This window comes from Loxodonta africana, chromosome 2 (genome assembly GCF_030014295.1).
Source record: "Loxodonta africana isolate mLoxAfr1 chromosome 2, mLoxAfr1.hap2, whole genome shotgun sequence".
NCBI classification, from domain to species: Eukaryota; Metazoa; Chordata; class Mammalia; order Proboscidea; family Elephantidae; genus Loxodonta; species Loxodonta africana.
Window position 1 is genome coordinate 23,450,265 of NC_087343.1, and position 16,910 is coordinate 23,467,174.

At 35.9% G+C, this 16,910-nt stretch overlaps 1 protein-coding gene across 3 annotated transcripts in view; it reads right to left on the reverse strand.

The window, feature by feature from the left end:
- CDH18 (cadherin 18) overlaps positions 1-16,910 on the reverse strand; it is a 390,041-nt gene that overhangs the window by 257,736 nt on the left and 115,395 nt on the right. For all 3 annotated transcript variants that reach the window (XM_003407876.4, XM_023545398.2, XM_010588081.3), the window contains exon 3: positions 1,732-1,851. In XM_003407876.4, the coding sequence (XP_003407924.2) occupies positions 1,732-1,851 (120 nt within the window). The remainder of the gene's footprint in view (positions 1-1,731; positions 1,852-16,910) is intronic.

Sequence of the window (16,910 nt, forward strand, 5' to 3'; positions counted from 1 at the left end):
TTCTAAATATTTAGTAATACTTTGGCACCAAAATACTTGTCTCATACTCATCTCAGGTCACACTTTGTTATTTATTTTTATTATCTCACAATTACTTTTTTTTTTTTTTTTTACTTTATTTGTATGTATATATTACATTGGAAACCCTGGTGGCATACTGGTTAAGTGCTGCACCTACTACTCAAAAGGCTGGCAGTTCAAATCCACCAGGTGCTCCTTGGAAACTCTATGGGGCAGTTCTACTCTCTCCTATAGGGTCACTATGAGTCAGAATTGACTCGACGGCAATGGGTTTTGTTTTCCTTTTTTTTTATTACATTATATTATTGTTTATAATATATATATTTGTGTGTATCATCTTCCTTTATACATCTCTATCCCTGTCTCTATATCTATATCTTTGTCCTTTATTATTTTCTTCTTAAGTTACAGAAGAGAAAGGATTAAGCAATATGCAATCTATTCTTCACCAGTGTAATTAGGTGGTAGAGCACCTTAGGGAAAGAAAGAAGGCAAGTGACCTTGTCAAATCTTCTTGTAAACATGATAATGATAGACCTCCTGGCAAACCACCAAGTGGTATTTATTTGCTACCAGGAGAGTACTTATTTATAGAATCTTTTTAGTTAAATGTACCTTATTGTCTAGGACAATGGTAAGCAACCTGTAATCTATAGACTTAATGAGCAGGGTCCCTGAAAAATGTGATATATGCTATGTAATTATCTATCAAAAAGAAATACTTATGACTAAAAATGGCATTTTTCTGTGTTAATTACATGGCTGTGCCCATTTCCTTGAAACCTCACACGTTAATCTGTTTTAGAGAACATCTAATGTGACCAGAAAGGTCCAGAGAGCTGCTGGAATGTTCTGGACCTCTCACTGCTTTGTCTTTATCTCATGATTATTTACACCTTTGAAATTAATAGCAAAGTTTTACTCATTTCTAAAATCTTGGCTAACTTAAAAATAGGTTGATATTTAGCCAAGTTTTTAGTAACAAGTAGTTTGCCAGTAGGGCTACCAGTTTTTTGTGGTTTATGGATTATGTTGCTGTACTTTAATCCTATCATGCATTATTGAACATCTTTCATTCTTATTTGACATCACATGACAGGGTATGATTGTTTTTATCAGAAAACAAGGGGAAATAGAAAAATTCATATTTTCAGCTGTGGATCGATGTTCACGCATCTTTGGTTTTATTCTCAGTTATTTTCTTATTCATAACACAATTTTTGAAGGATTAGGAATTTGCTTATTGAAGGAAAAACAAAATGAAACAAACCAAAAAATCAAAGAGCTCAAGAAAACATTTGCCCCAATGTATAAATTCAAATACAGTATGGAAAAACATAAATAATTTATCTTCTTTGGAAAATAATTAAAAGTAACAATGTAAACAGAGAAAACAACATTTGAAAACTTGATTTCACATAATACCCCAAATCTGTTTTAAATAATTTGTTTAAATGTTGCAGGAATATGCAAAGATATGTAGCTTTTTATTGGTACGGAAATAAATAATGGCGATTCAAAATAATAATGTAAAGAAGTTAAATCGACTTCAATGATTCATTTACATTTTTAGAAAAAGTGAGGGTATTTTAACAATATACTAAAATAATCATGTCTGATGCAGAACAGTACACAGGGATAAAAAAAAAAGCTTTTTTTTTTTTCATTGTAGTATGCACCTGCACACCAATTAAACAGAAATGCACTAACCTGTTTTAGGATCTACGGAGAAGTAGGGTTGTCCTTGGAGAATACTGTAAACCACGCGAGCACTGTTTCCATAGGTAGGGTCATCTGCATCGGTAGCAGTCACCTGTAGAACAGAGGTACCTGTGCGTTCAGGAAAACAACATTTAGTTTATGGCGCATTTAGCACATGAGTAATCTGTACACAAAGGATATGTCAAAATGGATGACTCCAACTAAATTTAATTCTTACATTTATTTATCAAACATACATCTTTCTTTCCCTGCCATAAGCTATATTGAATAAAGCTCTGGGATAGAATGTTCAGTCTCAAACATTTTAATGGGGGCTTCTATAGGCTCATAAAAGAGCGAAGGGTATATTTTGACCCTCATATAACCAAAGTTGGGTGTGAATGATGCTCAAGAATAAAATAGCATTAAAAAAAAAATCAAAGGTGAGGTCCATGGGTATGTTGCAAGAAACACGACTATTCAGAAAACGGAAGGTGGAATGCTTTGGGAACAGGTGGGAAGATGAGTGAGTTGACACTAATCATCCACGGTATCAAAACATCCCATTGAAGTAATTTTCTACCAATTATCTACCAATTTAAAAACTTTAAAATACTATATTTTGAAGTACTAGAATTAATGGATCTACTACTCTAGTTTCTTTATGATTATGTTTTTAAACACAATTTGCATAATTGGATACATCTATATGATATTTCAGGTATTCCTAAATGAAAACTAATCTCAGTGTAACATGGCAAACATCTATTAAGGAATACAGAGCTTCATTGTTGAATCCGTGGGTAAGAGCTCACATCAATTCATGAAACATGCTTCATGAGTCATCTAATGTTGTATACTTCATATTTTACTTTCCCAAACTAGAAACATTTGTACGTGCTATTTAGGGTACCACATCAAGCAAAAATATTTCCACTTTTATAATCAAGTTAACTAGTATGAAGTTTCTGATTAATTTTAATACTTAAGGGAACACTGATAATTTTCATTTTCTAAGTCTATTAATCATTTCATTGATTTGATATGATATATCTATTAAGAGTTTAATATATGTTAAACTACACAGTTTGAACTTCTTTTTTAAAGTTCAGCCACAAACTTTGGGAAAAACCTGTTATATGTCTTCAGGCAATCCCAGAATACTTACATTAATAGAATTACTATGCCAAGTTCTGTTGGCAATCCTTATTAACAGATAATAAATATCTATGAGAATTTTTGGAACTATGGTACTATAGCAGTCTTAAATAGCATTTGTACATTAAGAGTCTAAGCAGAGAGGAAATTAGTTATTACCCATATTTGGAGGGGATTACTGTGTTATGTCCGAAAAGGATCTCATCACCCACTGCCATCGACAGATGGATCTCATATTACAGAAAAATAGAACAGTGGTAAAACCAAATGCCAGTGAGGATGCTGAGAAACAGTACTACTCATAGAGTACTGTTGGAAATGTAAAAGTTTGTAATTTTCTTATTGTTGTTTTTCATGTTAAGTGCCATCAAGTCCATTCTGACTTATAGCAACCCTAAGTACAAAAGAATGAAACACTGCCCGATTCTGCACTATCCTCACAATCATTGCTATGTTTGAGCCCATTGTTGTAGCCACTGTGCCAATCCATCTCATTGAGGGTCTTTTTGCTGACCCTCCACTTTCCCAAGCATGAAGTCCTTCTCCAGGGACTAGTGCCTCCTGAAAACATGTCCAGAGTACATGAGACAAAGTCTCGTCATCCTTGCTTCTAAGGAGAATTCTGGCTGTACTTCTTCCAAGACAGATTTGTTGGTTCTTCTGGCAGTCCATGGTATATTCAGTACTCTTTGCCAACACCATAATTCAAAGGCATCAGTTCTTCTTTGGTCTTCCTTATTCATTGTCTAGGTTTCACAAGCATATGACACGGTTGAAAATATCGTGGCTTGGGCCAGGCACAGCTTAGTATTCAAGATGACATCTTTGCTTTTTAATACTTTAAAGAGGTCTTTTGCTACAAATTTTCCCAGTGCAATACAACATTTCAGTCTCTTGACTGATGCTTTCACGAGCATTGATTTTGGATCAAAGTAAAATGAAATCCTTCACAACATCAATATTCTCTGTTTATCATGATGGGTTTATAGGTCCAATTGTGAGAATATTTGTTTTATGTTGATGTGTAATCCATACTGAAGGCTGTGGTCTTTGGTGTTCATTAGTAAGTGCTTCAAGTCCTCTTTGGTTTCAGCAAGCAAAGTTGTGTCATCTGCATATCACAGGTTGAAGAGTTTTCCTCTAATCCTAATTCTGTGTTCTTCTTCATATAGTCCAGTTTCTTGAATTATTTGTTCAGCATACAGATTGAATAAGTATTCAGTAGAGGTGTCCTTAGAGAAAACTAGAAGTGCCTTCCTTTCTACTCATTAGCGTAGCATCAACCTCTAAGAAGCCACTCCCAGAGCTTTGCTGAGACAGAATCCATCACCTCTCTGCCCAGGCACTGGGAAGGGCCTCACCCAGTTATTGAATCAGAAACTTCAGATAATGTACATTTTAACACATCTTCTAGGGGATTTTGATACATGCTCATGTTTGAGAACCACTGCTCTGAGCCAGTCATCTGCAAATCATAGCCCATGGGCCCAATCCAGCCTGCTACCGATTTTATACAGCTGATGAGCTAAGAATCATTTTCACATTTTTTAATGATTAAAAAAAATTATCCAGCAATTGCAGTTTTGGTCATTTATCCCAGAGAAATAAAAACTTATGTTTACAGAAAAACCTATAGAAGAATATTCATTGCAGATTTATTTTTTTATAGCCCCAAACTAGAATGTCCAACAATGGGAGAATGATTAAAAGAAAAGAAAAAAAAAACTGTTATGTATCTATACCATATAATACAACTCAGAAATAATGATAAACAGTAGCTGTGGTGGTTGCAGTCAAGTAGCAGGGCTGGAGGTAGATTTGATTACAAACAGGCAAAATGAGAGATTTTTACAACGTCAGGACTGTTCAGTGTGTTGACTGTGGTGATGGGTATACAAACCTACATGGATGATAATTTGGTATGGAAATAAACACACATATACCAAGTAGCACAAGTACACTTAGGGAAATCTAAATAAAATCAGTAGGTTTTACCAACTCAATATCTGGTTATGATATTGTGTTGCCAGACATTGCCATTGGGGAAAACTGAGTAAAGTGTATGAGGGATCTCACTGTATTTTTTTTTTTCTTAAAACTGTATGTGAATCTACGTGACCAAAAATACACACACACACACACACACAGAATGTCTTCTTTCTTCAATGCTAGTCCATTCTTAGAGAGACTTATTTGGACTTGTGAATATATTATGAATACTCCCATTTTAACACTAAACTTTCTGGCTTGATTGATAGCCAATTTCTACCATAAACTTTCCAGAACTGGCTGCAAGTAAACTACCCCCACTACCAAGTATAAAAAAATAAATAAAAATTTACAAATTAAAAGATAAGTGGTCATTACTTTGTGCTTAATTACTTTGGCACTACTTCTTTGATCCAATATAATTTTCTCTGACCAAACCCATTACGACTGAGTCAATTCTGACTCATAGCGACCCTACCAGAAGTCATTTTTAAAGAGCCTTCCATCTTTAGCATAAAGTTCGCTTTTCACTGAAAATAGAATTTATTAAAAAATATGGTACCAAGTTCTATGTAATTTTCATTAAATGAGAAAAATTTCCTGAGTTGTGGTAAGCCCCCACTTACTCATTTCTCAGATTTGTTCAGAGAAACCACTAGGTCGACATTTCTAAATAAGAGTGTCTTTAGAAGGCATTTTCATTGGTACCTCATTGAAAACAAAATTAAAATCTATTGTAGGTTGCAGGTCAGCCTCTAAAAGACTATCAAGTCCGTAATGTGACTAAAATGTGATAAAATTATATCAGTCAAATATTTGATGGGGTAGGAAGAATGATGATAGTCCTGGGCATGTAGGGATTACTAGAATTCCTGAACGAGAATGCCATATAAAACAGAGAGTAATATGAGTATAAGAACCTAGGCACATAAAATCCTCAAGTTTTGAAATTAGCTCTGGCTCTGCAATAGTGATTTCAGTCTAAATAGCTCTTAATGCCTAAGAGTAGTCTCTGAGCCACCACCCCATGGAAAAATGCTGAGAAAGAAAAACAGTGCAAGATCATACCTCATTTGCTGTGATAGGCTGGAGCACCAAGTGGAAGAAAAAAAAAAAAAGTGCTCTGCTTGGCTTGGGTTGTCTGTAAAAGCCCAGCCTTGTTAAGTGAAATCTGAGATGCATGAAAGCAGTGGCAGGTGAAACACAGCAGAAGTAAAGGAGAAAAGTGGAGGTAGGTGGTGGATATTAATAGTGGTGCTGACTACAGGGATGGCTTGAAACAGCAGATGGCTTTGAGCAGAGCAGAAAAGTATTAGAGGAGAAAAGAAAATATAATTTCTCTATCCTGGGAAGAAGTATGTCAACATAGTAGGTCTCTCAGGTATTGGGTACTTCTTACGTGTGAAGCAAGAAGCAGCAAATTACCACTTGTACTATGCTTTGGAGGTGCCTGAAGACATTAAGGTCACAGGTTACTGGCTGAAGGGAATTCTTGTGTATGCACAGCACAGAATACAACAGCTTATTGTTAGCTGCTAAGGAGTCAATTTCAACTCACAAAAACCCCATGTAAGAGTAGAACTTTCCCCTAGGTCTTCTAGGCTACAGTCTTTATGGGAGCAGATCTCTAGGTCTTTCTCTTGAGGAGCTGCTAGGTGCATATGAACTTCCAACCTTTTGCTTAGCAGTTGAGTGCTTAACCATTGGCCTACTAGGGCTCCTTAGTACAATTAAAAACTAAAAACTGATTGTCATCCAGTTTATTCCGACTCATAGCATCCCTGTAAGGACAGGGTATCCAAGGAGCACCTGGTGGATTTGAACTGCCGACACTTTGGTTAGCAGCCGTAGCTCTTAACCACTGTGCCGTCAGGGTTTCCCCTTAATATGGTAAGCATAGGAAGAAATAGCAGATATGGAAGAGAAATCTCTTGAAATTGTTCAAGGCTTTCTTACCAATGAGGATTGGTAAGGGAGCTTCAAGCCTAAAAGAAAACATGTTCTGGTCTTTCTTTCATGTTTATGTGAAATCTACATGGGAAAATTATAAGACCCGTGGATGCTTTCATAGGTTATTTTATATTAAAAAGGGGTTTTTTCTTTCATAAAATAAATAAACAAACAAATCTAAAAAATACACAACTCTTCAAGATGTGGTACAGTTGCAGTGGAAGGAAATGACATTTATTCTCAGAATTTGCAGTTGCCCTGTACCTGAATCTGGGACAAGAGACTGAAGTCACATGCCACCTAAAAATGGTGGTTAATTTCCTATGCTACTTGGTACCACATGCCTCACAAATAAATAAAATTTAATTAGGTAGAGATGAATGATATTTGATGAGAACTTTAGGTATCACTAGTTATCTACCAGGAACCCTGGTGGTACAGTGGTTTAGTGCTTAGATGCTAACTGAAAGATCAGCAGTTCGAACCCACCAGCAGCTCTGTAAGAAAGATGTGGCAGTCTGCTTCTTAAAGATTTACAGCCTTTGAAACTCTATGGGGCAGTCCTACTCTGTCCTGTAGGGTCGATATGAGTCAAAATCGACTTGACAGCAAAGTGTTTAGTGATCTACCCATTTGTACTTCTTAGCAAATTAGTGAGTTACTTTGGTCAATTTAATGAAGAACTATATCCTGGTTAAAAGTTTGTGAATAAAATTTATCCTTGTTCACATATCTACATCTAGGAATCTCCTACATTGGACCATTCAATTGTTTTATTCATGCTTATGTGCCCAAATTATTTTCCTCTGCGTGCTAGATTTCCAATTAGAAAGAGACAAAGTGACGTCTGAAGGTTCATTTTCCAACTAGACAATTCAAACGAGAATCTTCCCCGCCCCCGCCCCGAGGATTACTGTATGGATCGGATCAATAGATATTAATATTAAATCATAAGCCACTTCCCTATGTAACTAGCTTCCCACCAAAGGACACTTTAAAAAATACTGTAGAAGCATTCTTAATCATTACCATTGTTTCCATTAAAAAGAGTAAGAACAGATATATTGCATTTTAAAGCTGAATGAGCTATTTGGTATAGGATATTTCCATTTCAAATATTTCCTGTGACACACATATTGCTGTTGTATGCTAGGGATTATTCTTCTCAGCCAATTTTTTATACAAATCTGAAAAAGATTTCAGTACATAAAAAAGCTTTCAAGATACCTTTTCTACAATAAAACTTAAATTCTGTTTCCTTTGGGGATTGCCCCATGTTAGTCTTTTCATTCAGTTTCTTTTTATGCTACGGCTTTATAAGTAACACACATTTTGTAAAGTTACATATCAATGAAAGGTACAAAGAGTGGACTTGCTCAGAAGTCTCTAAAGACCAATTTTAAATATTTAATAAGGCATTTTAATACCAAGCAAGTGCCTTTTGAGATGGCAAATCTCTATGCATGACTTGTCAGGGTTCACAAGTGTTAAAATCTCCAGTGAATCAATGTTGAACAAGAGCTTTGAGTACAAATAACCTAAAGATTTATGAAGGCAGAGAGTACCTCCCGGAGGGAATCTCTGAGGGCTTAATTCTCAAAAGATTTTTCCAGAGACCAGGAAAAAACAATAGTCATCAAGATATAACTTAAATTTTATTCTACACAGTAGGACAGTAATTTCGACAACAGAGCAATAACAGTGGATTCTTGTCATTGTGTAATTTGGTAATTTGATACAGCTTTGAGTATTCACTCAACAGTCATTGGGAATTTTTTTTTCTTTTTCTTTTAAAACAATCCTTCTGTGAAAACACTTATGAAGCAGCTGGTTACCAAAACAAAATCATTACTCTAACTGCATTTTTTAAAATCATGGCTATTGTTAATTTCTGTGTACTCTCAATTTGACTTTTTTATGGTACTACCTGAAGTGAAATTGAAATTCCATGTTACCCTAAAAATTTTTATGTTCTACCACATTCCGTAAGTGAAAAGAAAGCAATAACAATTAAGAGAATAATGTGTTGAGGGCCCATGCGGTGAGAAACGCTCTGATATATGCCATTGAATTCAACAGTGAAATCAATTTATTGAGAAAATTGTATTTAATATCATTTTACATTGAAGTTGAAAAAGGAACCAATAGCAATACGTTAGCATTAACTAAAGTTCTGAGTGTCCATTACACTTTACACTTCGTGTTGCATGGGTCTATTCAACTTCACAGTACGTTGTAGAATAGTTTTATTGCCCTTAAAATTCTCTGTGCTTCACCTTTTATCACTCTTCTCATTCCCCTAAAATGCCAGCAATCACTGATCTTTTTTATGATCTCTGTAGTTTTGTGGAGAATGCCATGCAGTAGTAATCATACACTTTGGAGTGTTTGCAGACTGACTTCTTTCACTTAGAAATGTGCCTTTAAGATCTCTTTCTTTTTGAGACTGAATAACACTTCATTGTATGATTTATCACAGTTCGTTTCTCCATTCATTTACAGAAAGACATCTTGGATGCTCCTAATTTTTGAAGAATCCATATGCAAGCTCTTATGTAGACATAGCATTCATAGGCAGGTTTTTATGTAGACATAGGCTTTCAACACATTAGGGTGAACACCGAGAGGCATGATTGTTGGATCCTACGGCAAGCCTATGTTTAGCTTTGTAAGTAACTGCCAGACTTCCTTCCAAAGGCACTGTACCATTGTGCACGTCTACCATCAAACATAGGAGTTCCTGACGTGCCATATCCTTGCCAGAACTTTGTGTTTTAGACTTTCATCCATTCTAACAGATGTGGTACAATATTTCATTGTTGTTTTAATTTGCAGATGTTGGGCACCTTTTCATATGCTTCCTTGCCATTTGAATGTCTAATTTGTTGAGATATCTGTTAAGATACTTTGTCCACTTTGTAACTGGGTATTTTGTTTTCTTATTTTTCAGTTTTAAAAGCTCTTTTTAAATCTTGGATACAAGTCCTTTTTCAGAGAAATGTTGTCTTAGTCATCTAGTGCTGCCATAACAGATATACCACATGTAGATGGCTTTAACAAAGAGAAATTTATTTTCTCAGCCTAGTAGGTTGCAAGTCCAAATTCATGGCGCCAGTCCAGGGGAAGGCTTTCTCTCTCTCTTGGCTCTGGAGGAAGGCTCTTGTCCTCAATCTTCCCCAGGTCAAGGAGCTTCTCAGACAGGGGGACCCTGAGTCCAAAGGACACTCTGTTTCTGCCTGATGCTGCTTTCATGGTGGTATGAGGTCCCCAACTCTGCTTGCTTTCCTTTTGTTTTCTCCCTTAAGAGATAAAAGGTGATGCAGGCCACATCCCAGGGAAACTCCCTTTACATTGGATCAAGGAGGTGACCCGAGTAAGGATGGTGTTACAATCCTACCTTAATCCTCTTTAATGAAAAATTAGAATCACAAAATGGAGGACAACCGCACAATACTGGGAATCAGGGCCTAACCAAGTTGACACATATTTTTTGGGGACACAATTCAATCCATGACAAGGGTTTTGCAAAATAACTCTCCCAGTCTGTAGGTTGTCTTTTCATTCTCTTAATAGTGTCTTTTGCAGAGCAGATTTTTAATTTCAATGAATCCCAACTTGTCCTTTTTTTTTTCTTTTGGTGTATATAAAAAGTCATCTTTCAACCCAAAGTTACTGAGATTTTCTTCTGTCAGCTCATATAAGTTTTATACTTTTGCATTTTACATTTAGACCTATGCTCTATTTTCAGTTAGTTTTATGAGAGGTGTAAGATATGTGTCTAGATTACTTTTTTTGGATGTGATTGCCCAGTTGTTCCAGCACCATTTGTTTAAAAGACTATCTCCTCATTGAATTGTCTTTGGTCCTTTGTCAAAGGTCAGATATTTGTGTGGGATTATTCCTGGGTTCTCTATTGATCTGTCTATTCTTTTACCAAGATCACACTGTTTTGATCACTGTAGCTTTATAATAAACTTTGAAGTAGGAAAATGGCATTCTTTTGAATTTGTTCTTTTGGCTATTATGGGTCTTCTGAGTTTCTACATAAATGCTGGACTTTGATTATATCTACAAAGTAACTTGCTGGAATTTTCTTGGAATTCCATTCTATCTAAAAATGAATTGGGAAAAAAATGACACCTTAAAATTATTGAGTCTTCTAATTCATGAGCAGAGCCCTCTTGGCCCAGTGGTTAAGAGCTTTGTTGCTAACCAAAAGGTCAGCAGTTTGAATCCACCAGATGCTCCCTAGAAACCCTATGGGGCAGCTCTACTCTGTCCTATAGGGTCACTATGAGTCAGAATCGACTTGACAGTGATGGATTCTAATTAATGAACATGGAATATTTATTTACATTTTTTTTGGTTTCTTTCATCAGAGTTTTGTACTTTTTTACTTCATTCCTTCCCTCTTTCATTCCTTCCTTTTTTGCTTCCTTCCTTTCCTTCCTCCTTCCATCTCTCCCTCCCTCCTTCCTTCCTTCTTTCCTCTCTTTCACTAACCAAAATGATGTTGTGTTTTTAATTCCAAATTTCAATTGATGGTATATATGAAACAAATTGACTTGCATATGTTAACCTTGAATCTGCCAACTTGCTATAATCACTAACTAGTTCTAAGTGTTTTTTATTGATTTGGGCATTTTCTATATAAACAAGCAAAATATCTGTGAAAAAGTTTTATTTCTTCCTCCCCAATCTGCATGGATCATAACAAATTATGGGTAACATTGCTGAGAATGGAAATTCCAGAACTCTTAACTGTGCTCATGAGGAACCTGTACATGAATCAAGAGGCAGTTGTTCAAACAAAACAAGTGGATGCTGTATGGTTTAAAGTCAGGAAAGGTATGTGTCAGGGTGATATCCTTTCACCATACCTACTCAGATTGTATGCTGAGAAAATAACCCAAGAGCTGGACTATATGAAGAAGAACGGGGTATCAGGATTGGAGGAAAACTCATTAACAACCTGTGTTATGCAGATCACGCAACCTTGCTTGCTGAAAGTAGAGGATTTGAAACACTTACTGATGAAGATCAAAGACTGCAGCCTTCAGTGTGGATTACACCTCAACAAAAAGATAACAAAAATCCTCACAACTGGATCAATAAGCAATGCCATGATAAATGGAGAAAAGACTGAAGTTGTCAAGGATTTCATTTTACTTGGATCCACAATCAATAGCCATGGAAGCAGCAGTCAAGAAATCAAAAGATGCATTGCATTGGGCAAATCTGCAGCAAAAGACCTCTTTAAAGTGTTGAAAAGCAAAGACATCACCTTGAGGACTAAGTTATGCCTGACTCAAGCCATGGTGTTTTCAGTCTTATCATATGCAGGTGAAAGCTAGATAATGAATAAGGAAGGCTGAAGAAGACACCTTTGAATTGTGTTGGTGAAGAATGTAGAATATACCATGGACTGTCAAAAGAATGAACAAATCTGTCTTGGAAGAAGTACAACCAGAATGCTCCTTAGAAGCAAGGATAGCGAGACTACATCTCACATACTTTGGACATGTTGTCAGGAGGAATCAGTCCCTGGAGCAGGACACCATGCTTGGTAAAGTGAGGGTCAGCAAAAAAGAGAAAAACCCTCAACGAGATGGACTGACACAGTGGCTGCAAAAATGGGCTCAAACATAGCAACGATTGTGAGAATGGCGCAGGACCGGCAGCGTTTCATTCTGTTGTGCATAGGGTCACTATGAGTTGGAATTGACTCGACGGCACTTAACAACAGCAACAAAAACAACAATCTGTGTGCCTTTTATTTCCTTTTCTTGCCTTATTGGATTAGCTAGTACCTCCAGCACAATGTTCAATAGTAAAGGGGGCAGCCTTGCTGTTTTCCCTCTCATAGGGGAAAAGCATCTTGTTGTAACCACTAAAAAAAAAAAAAATTGCCTTCGAGTCGATTCTGACTCATAGTGACCCTAAAAGACAAAGTAGAACTACCCTACAGCGTGTCCGAGGAGCACCTGGTAGATTAGAACTGCCGACCTTTTGGTTACTAGCTCTTAACTACTATGCCATCAGGGTTTCCAGTTGTAACCATTAAGTATGATATTTGCTATAGGTTGTCTTTTTGCAGAAGTTCCTCTCTATGTCTAGTTTACTGAGAGTTTTTATTATGAATGGATGTTGGATTTTTTTTTTCATATGTCACTATGAGTCAGAATAATGAGTATATACATATATGTACATATATATTTTTTTATATATGTATGTGTATATCTGTATATGCACACTTTTTTTTTCCTATAGACTAGGTAATAGTGGAAAAACTCTTCCTTGTTGCAAAAGCTTTAATTTAATAAGTTTCCCAGGTGACTTTCCCAGGGTCATCTCTGGGTTTGTGCATTTACAAGGACTTTCCTTGTTAGAACAATCTCACCTTTAATGTTTGGGGCTCTAAATTTGACCTGTTTGTTTCTTCCAGTAATTCAATGACTACCTGTTTTCATTCTCTACAAATTTCCAACATTTCCTTTCCAGTGGCAGTACTCTCTACGTTTTGTCTTCACTATTATGATTTTTTTTTTTTTGAAAGACCCTTGCTGACATGTAAAGGGAAGAGATGTCAGAAAGAGCAGGCTAGCTAATTTTTCAGTAATAAACAATCCCTAAATTAAGCAAAAACAAGTTGACATTGAGCAGATACCAAATTATAGCGACTCCCATGTGTCTCAGTTATCTAGTGCTGCTATGACAGAAATATCACAAGTAGATGGCTTTAACAAAAAGAAATTTATTCTCTCACAGTCTAGGAGGCTAGAAGTCCTAATTCAGGGTGCCAGCTCCAGGGGAAGGCTTTCTCTCTGTGTTGGCTCTGGAGGAGGTCCTTGTCATCAATCTTCCCCAGGCTAGGAGCTTCTCAAGGCAGGGAAATGAGTGCAAAGGACACGCTCTGCTCCTGGCACTACATTCTTGGTGGTATGAGGTCCCCATGTCTCTGCTCACTTCTGTCTTTTATATGTCAAAGAGATTGATTTAAAACACAATCTAATCTTGTAGATTGAGTTCTGCCTCATTAACCTAATTGCTGCTAATCCCACCTCATTAACATCATAGAGGTAAGATTTTCAACACAGAGGGAAATCACATCGTAAGACAAAATGGTGGACAATCACACAATACTGGAAATCACGGACTAACCAAGTTGAGATATATTTTTGTGGGACACAATTCAATCTATAACACCATGTATATCAGAATAGAACTGTGCTTCATAGGGTTTTCAATGGCTGATTTTTTGGAAGTAGATTGCCAGACCTTTGCTCCAAGGGGTCTCTGAGTGTCCTCAAGCCACCAACCTCTTGGTTAGCAACCAAGCACAAAATCATTTGCACTACCAGGGACTCCAATCCCTAAATTACAGACACTTTAAAGAATACATGTTGATTCCTTCCTCACACTGAACACCATGTTTGGACTAGTGTGGGTCTCCCTCAAGTTCTCCTTTCAGGGACACAGGTACCACATCTCCACTTTCTAGAATGGAGTCGTAGCCTTTCATGACAATGGTTCTTTTGAATTGAACATGTTACAAATGTTCTGGGATAATAGCATTTGTGATAAAGTTATATGAAATATTGTATATTTGTAGAAATATTTCTCTGGTTTGCAAATTTATGTCGTCTCTCTTTTCTCTCTTGAAGTACACCTGAGCTAATTTTAACCTGAGATAAAATTATTTAGATTTACGATCTAGATCACTTAAAGTAGTCTGAACATGAATCATATACGTGCTACATTGGTTCCGCACATACTGGTGAGTATTTCCAAACTATTCAATCAGATATTTCAGAGTACAGAGAGTAGAGAGTTATTGTCTCACTAGACTTGTAATATTGCTATTTTTTTTAAAAAAAAAAGACTGAAAACTAAGCCTAGTGAAATAGGTTTGAGTTCATGCCCTCTCACTTGGAATCACTGGTTTCCCCGTGTCTTTGTCAGAAGCACACTTACCATGAGTTTGATCACAATAGATTTGAATCAGAATTAAATTTAGTTATAAAGCAGTACTATGACTGATGGTCTTGCATCTCTTTGCTAACAGGACACTAAGGAGCTACTCACTTTCAATCTCTTTATTAACCGAATTTATCCTTCTGGATATTTTAAATTATAGAAATAGAGCATACTCTTGGTAATGAAAATAAACATATCACCAGTGCCATTCCGCACAATTAAAGCAATCTTAACAGTGTCATGTATATTCTTCTATAAGTTGATCTATGTTCATTAAAAAGTATACAGTGTTGCCATGTATGTGAATGTAGTTATATATACACTAAACAGAATACTATGCAGCTGTTTTCTCTAACAATATGCCATGGACATCTCCATTCCAACTATGTAAATATAATTGGAATAGCTACATGATGTTCAACATTGCTTACTGAATGTATATTTATGTTTTTTTTTTTTTTTTCTAGTATGTTGTGGTGTTAGTTTTCTATTGCTGCATAAGATCTAACCACTAAAAACCAATAGGAATAAAGATATCTGGTAGATGGCAGCAGGAACACATGGTGTCACTAAGAATCTTCTCCCTCACTGTGCCTTCACTCTGTACATCATCTTAGTGTCTTCAATCTATACCTGATTACTGTGACTTACTTCTATATATCACCACTGTGCATTCAGTCTATAGCTGATTGCTTAGTCTGCTTTCTATACCTGACCAATGGAATTCACTCTGTACTTGACTGCTATGTATTCTTTCTATACCTGATCTCTGTATCATCACTCCATAGTTGTCACCTAAAAAATGAGAGAATCATCTACGATGATGTCTCAAAAATAAATTGAAAATTCAAAATAGAATTAGAAATCAAAGTAACTTAAAAGTAAAGTTGAATTCTTTCATGTCGGAGTTTTTAGGATGAAATTTCAGCAGTATTTGTACTAATATTTTAATTTCACGCTGTTTAAATCTTAACTTACAAAATTTTACAATAATTTCAGTTTATGTATGATTTTACTAAAATATAGGGGCAATGCCATAGCCTAAATAATATTTTCAGTGATTATTGAGTAATAGCAAGTATCTATTATGAGAGTTTTAGTTTTGTTCTTTTCCCCAAGTAAGAACAAGAAATAGCAACAACAAAGATTGGTGATTATTAGAATGCAGTTTTATAAAATGTTGCTAATTTTTGTGAATAATAATTTTAATAAGAAAATCAATGATATACATAAAATTTATACAATAAAAACATAGAAAAAGAAGCACACGGGATACTTGCTCTATGTCTTCATAAAACGTATGTGTGTATATATGTGCAGTGTGCTTTATTTATTCAATAAGAATTTTATTTATTTATTGCCAGTTACACTCAAGATGATGCCTGGTGGTGCACTGTTTAAGAGCTTGACTGCTAACCAAAAGGTCAGCAGTTTGAAACCACCAGCTGCTCCTTGGAAATCCTATGGGGCAGTTCTACTCTATCCTATAGTGTCCCTATGAGTTGGAATCAACTCCATGGCAACGGGTTTGGTTTGGTTTTCAGTGTATGCTCAATATACTTTGTTAACAGCAGGTGACACAGAGATTAAAAAAAAAAAAAACAGGAAATTGAAAGATTATTTAGAAATCTGAGCTCCTTGGAAACTCTATTGGGCAGTTCTACTCCGTCCTATAGGGTCGCTATGAGTCGGAATTCGACTCGAGGGCAGTGGGTTTGGGTTTTTGGTTTACTGACCAGTAAAAGATCACAGAAGTTCAGTCATTTATAATGTAAGGTAGTAAGTGGTGAAATAATAATCCTAAGGTGCCTTAAAATCCATGTAGCAAGAATTTTAAGAGTCTATTAAAAAAAAAAAAAAAAAAAAAAGACTATCTCCATCAAGAGAAGTATTAAGTTCCAAGGCAAAATTATATGCCAGAATATTCCATTTCCCATTGGGGACGTTCTGCCTTTTTTTTTTTTTTACAATCACGAACATGTAACCTACTACATTTAGAACTGCCAAAACTCTCCAACTGGTTTGTTTTGTGTTCCAATTTTCTACACTGAAGGATATCCACATGAAGAATCACTCTAGATATTACATTTTTAAAGCATGTTGTACAGATTTAA